General features: G+C 31.2%; 2 protein-coding genes across 2 annotated transcripts in view; both read right to left on the bottom strand.

Moving 5' to 3' along the window:
* LOC107631598 (WAT1-related protein At1g25270) overlaps positions 1-636 on the bottom strand; it is a 2,763-nt gene extending 2,127 nt beyond the window's left edge. Inside the window, exons 1-2 of the mRNA XM_016335090.2 lie at positions 237-636; positions 38-154 (exon numbers count right to left, since the gene is read on the bottom strand). Of these exons, the coding sequence (XP_016190576.1) occupies positions 38-154; positions 237-472 (353 nt within the window). The 5' untranslated portion in view covers positions 473-636. The remainder of the gene's footprint in view (positions 1-37; positions 155-236) is intronic.
* LOC107631600 (cytochrome b-c1 complex subunit 6) lies at positions 2,860-3,870 on the bottom strand (the record flags this gene model as incomplete). Its single annotated transcript, XM_016335092.2, is given in 4 exon segments — positions 2,860-3,202; positions 3,286-3,375; positions 3,663-3,747; positions 3,850-3,870. Coding segments are annotated over 4 exon segments (210 nt in total). The 3' UTR covers positions 2,860-3,169.

Raw genomic sequence — 5,124 nt, 5'->3', positions numbered from 1 at the left:
ATAAGGTGTGTATATATATATAAAGCATACTACACACCGGAAAATTATGGCCATAACAAAGGTGACAGCCGGAGCAAGGTTGTTGATGGCCAACATGAACGTCGCGGGCAACAGAGACAGGGCGGCAAAATAAAGGTTGAGAAATAAACTTCCGCTGCAGATGATTTAAATAAGCATAATATATAATGCAGCATATAATAAGAAAAGAGTGTAGGTAGGTAGAAGCATATATATACCCGAAAAATCCACAAAGACATTCCATAAAAAGCACCTTGCTGGTAATTCTTGGTGGGTTGTTCCTATCAAAGAAGAGAGCAAGTGGGAGAGTAAAAGCAGATGCAAAGATGAGACGGTAAGCAGAAGCCACTCTCATGCTCATTCCATCAAATATAGCGAGCTTATACAACACGTTCAGCGCTGCATATAATATCTGTAGTAACACCATTAGTATCACTGGTTTCAACCCTTCCATCTCCCAACCACCTGAACTTGCTCGTTAATTATAATTAGGTTTTGAATGATAGTGGCTACCTCTTTCAATTGAGTTACTTAGTTAGGCCAAGATCAGAGAGGTGTTAGTTTCAGTAAATAATTAAACATTTGATTCATTATGCGCCTTTCCAATTACATCTTAACCTTTGCACTTGATTAGTGGGATTACACAGTGGACTACACTAACATATATACTTTAAAGGAATTCAATTTATTTAGTAATATAATAGTAAACTCCAACCCCCAATAGTTCAGATAAAATATATATAGAATAAATGATCAGTAAGGTTAGAAAGACAATATCTAAAATTATTTTATAAATATAATATTTAAAATTATACAATTATTCTAATGATAATTAATAAATATTGAATAAAATAATTTGTTAAATTGTTTAAATTAATTTTTTATTATTTCTCAAATATTATTGGTAAAAAAATGATAGGGGCAGGCAGTATCTATTGAAAAATAAAATAAAAAATAGATATCTCTTTTATTCCTTGGAACTAAATGAGAAGCACATCTTTTTTTTTTTTAATCAAAGATAGAAAGAGTCGAACTTACGACTTCTTACAGGTACCAAACAAAAAAAAAGAATAACATGAGAAATAAGAATCATTAATGACATACCATTAAATTCTTTGTTTGACCTTAAATTATATATAAGGTTATAAAAATTAAACTTGTTTTATATATATTTGGAAAGAATAAAAACTAATGATCAACGCTTAAATGCTTGTCATTAATGTACCTTCAGAAAGTGTATGTTTATGTGCATCATGTGAGTGGGCTTGGCTTGGTTACCAAATTGGATGCTGATGCCTATGGAATTAGAATACATATTACGGAAAGAAAAATGTGAATTGTCAACTTTTCAATATGATTTAATTTAACGTGTATAATGGATGTAAAAGTAATAATGGTTCCAATTGTCTGATTGTCTATACAGAACTGATGCTGTTTTAAATTAAATTTGGAGTTTTGTTACGAGAGTCAAGAGTAATACTATATGATTAATAACATTTATTATTTTTATCAAACATTTGGCCAATTAAAAAATTTAAATATTAAATTTTAAATCCTAAATTTTAAATTATAATAATATAAAAATAAGTTTTTGAACTAAAATATTGATTAATATTAATAAAAATATAGATTCTCTAACATTTATCTTGTTACAATTATGTCAACGGAAGCAACTTTCCTTCGTTTTATTTGTTTCTCTGTATGACTGTATTGTTCCAACTGATGATTGGAGGAGTGAAAACATATTAGAATCTTTTATAAAATCAGGTGATAGAGCGTGGTTGAGTGGAAGAAATGTATCCTTCCTTAATCAAGTGTGGATAATTTGTATGCACCGGCACCATTGTTACGGTTCGTTGTTTGCAACATGAAGTTTCGTGTAACCGGAGTAGTGCTGATTGTGTGCGGCTTACAGTGAAATTTGAATTTTTTAAATTTTAAATTTTTATTTTAGAAAATAAAGTGTAATTTTTTATTATTAAATAATTTTTTTTTCATATCTTTTTTTAGTCTCATCTATAAAATAAATGATGAGAAATGATATTTTACCCTCTAAAGTAAAATTTAAAATTTAGAGGATCAAAATTCATTAAGTCTAATACTCAAAGTCTTGTTTGACAGATGAGACATAGATAGAGACATTGTGTCCAAAGACACTGAACTAATATATTATCTTGACAAGAAGGACACAGAGACACTACCAAGGAATACAACTTAATTTTTATTTTTTCTTTCATTATTCTTGTTAATTTTTTATAATTATATTTTTCTATTATTATATTTTTCTTCTCAAATTTTTTGAATGAAAAAAAAAATGAAAAAGTAAAAACTCAGGTACAGTCGACTTCACATGAGCGAAAATTTAGTCAAATCAGTTAAATCATCTAGCTGCACTTCACGGAAGTCACCCATCCAACCCACTTCCAGTGAAAGTGAATCGTTAAAAAAATAAAATATTGTTGTATGGGAACAGAGACGCTGTAGTATCAAACTGGTTTCACTATAAAATTAAACTAAATTCAGCGCACGATCGTAATGTAATGTGAGTAGGATTAAAAGTTTAAAACTAAGCCAACTGATTTGCTTTGACAAATTGTAATGCCCTTCTACGATGAGACAAAGATGCTTACATTTCAGAACCACTTTGTATTGAATTACGTTGAACTTGAATCATATAGTTAGCAACAACTTTCCTTTACCTTTTAGCTTCGGATCTTGCTGCAACAAACACTTAATAATGGCGTGGACGTGGCTAGTTCCCACGTCAGACTCAGACCTCAGTAGTCATATATTTTCTGTCATAATATTCCTTGGAGAACAGCAAATGGATCACTCAAGAAATATGGGCAAGGTAAATTTTTCCTATTCAAATGTGCGTGTCGGACAGTAAATCAATCCAACAATATAAGCTCTTCAATCAACACCCTACTTATTAACAAATAATTCAAGACAGAATACATCCTTCAGAATCTAAAAGGTATAATAATTTCGCATAATGTTCTTATTAATCACAGTCTAAGCTCAACATGATTTCAAAATTTCACACTAAACACAATGATAACTGTAGGGGAATAAAGTCCGGGTAGTTTTGTTATTTGTGAATGATGTAAACAGGAGGTATTTGATAAAACAACTGAAAAAATTTCCCTCATTACTTCAGTTTGGGGAATAGCTTTGGCGCAACCTGCATTGCAACATGATGATTTATTACTGGTATTCAGAGAGAACAAAATGGTTGTTGTTTGCTTTATAAACTGTAATACTTACACATTTATCAATACATGACCAGTAATCAAAATATTGCCCAGTGCAGTGTTTGTGACCGGAATCATCACCATCAATCCTCTTGATACATGCCTGTAGCAAGTTGGAGAATTACTTTTTCTCTACTAAGCAATAATACAATTGAAGAACAGAATGAAAGAATGGTAGCATCTCTTGTTTGTTTCTAGATTATACGGTTCAGTAAAAATTTATAACCAACTCACATCATCCATATGACCATATAAGATTGCAGTAAAAAATATAAGCATTTCATTTCCTAGTAGTGTTTTACCATTTTGTCCTAAATCTTTGAATCTATCTATTCTGCCATTCCAGAAGCCATCTTGTAGAAAAAGCAAAAAAAATAAAGGAATCCATACCTGATATTCAAGTAATGGTTTGACACACTTTGGTTTGCAAGAGTCTTCGAGATATCTCTTTTGATCAACGGGTTCGTCGTCAGCCCTAAGTGCAGGTCAATAAATAAGAAAACAACAAATTAACATAGGATCAGATCCATGGGAGGAATCAAGTACAAAGAGAACAGATCTGATTGAGGAGACTTACATTGCAGTTAGCGTTGGGAGCAGAGAGAGAGAGAGCGTGGTTAGTGCGATGCGATGCGATGGAAAGGAGGGAGGGAGAGAAAGGAGAGGGTTGCTTCTTGGGTTTTGGGGGGTGCTTGGGTTTCGGATCCAACTCCTTTCAAGTTTGAACCTGTCAACGTTCTTTTTTTTTTTTGGGTCATAATGTCAACGTTCTTTGATCTGCCTCCCTTTTTGGCACTCCTTACTAGTTACTACCTTTTTTGTTGTTTCCAGAAAAGCTTAGTGGGCTTTCTGTCCAAAAAGAAACTAAGAACGAGATTTTGCCTTGCCCAAAAAAAAAAACACATTATATTTGTATGAAATAATTAAGATGTAAATGTATGTTTTATTAAATACTTCAGTCAAATATATTAAATTATTCAACAATTTTCATCAGATATCATCTTCAATATCTTCATATGAAAAATTAATTTAATAAAAACTAGGGGTGAACATGGGTAGCGGGTACCCAATTATCCGTTCGAATCCGAACCGAACCAATTAAATTGGTTCTAAAACTAACGGGTAATCGGGTCCAACTCGAACTAAATCGATGGTCTTTGTTAGTGATTGGTTCGAGTATCGGTTCTGGGGTGCGGAACCCGAACCAACCCGCGAACTCGATCATATATTAATTAAATAAAAAATATATATATGACTTTTTCATTAGACAAAGATTATTCACTACTAATATGTTTGAATTTTAATGAGTTTAGTTTTTAATGTATTTAGTATTTAACATGTTTGGATTATTTCTATTGATATTACATGTTTATTGTACTTGTTGAATTTTTAAGATAAAAATTTGGTTTTTTTTTTATGAATTTCAAAGTCATTAGGTATCCAATTACCCGAGTCGAACCAATCCGTTCTTAATCGTTTTGGTTTAATTTGGATACATTTACAAAAAAACACAAATTCGAACCAATTATATTTTGATCGGTTCGATTCTAATTTTACTATGAACCCGAACTAAACCGACCGGTACTCACCCATAATAAAAACTTTAAAATAAAGATTGCTAAAATGTTAGAAATTATTTATTCAGACAAAAAAAATATATAACTTTACCAGCCAAGTTTGCCGCCACTTCAATGACTTCAATCCACCACCATTTTTGTTGATATGAAATCTACCTCCTCTTCAAAATGAAAAGCTAGAGTTAGCTTCCAATAAATCAAATAATTATACATAGAATTATTTATTTAAAGTTTATGATTGTGCAATTTCATTTAGAAAAAAAATACTATTAATA

The sequence above is a fragment of the Arachis ipaensis genome, chromosome B03 (genome assembly GCF_000816755.2).
Source record: "Arachis ipaensis cultivar K30076 chromosome B03, Araip1.1, whole genome shotgun sequence".
NCBI lineage: Eukaryota > Viridiplantae > Streptophyta > Magnoliopsida > Fabales > Fabaceae > Arachis > Arachis ipaensis.
This window is presented reverse-complemented; position numbering and strand designations above follow the sequence as displayed.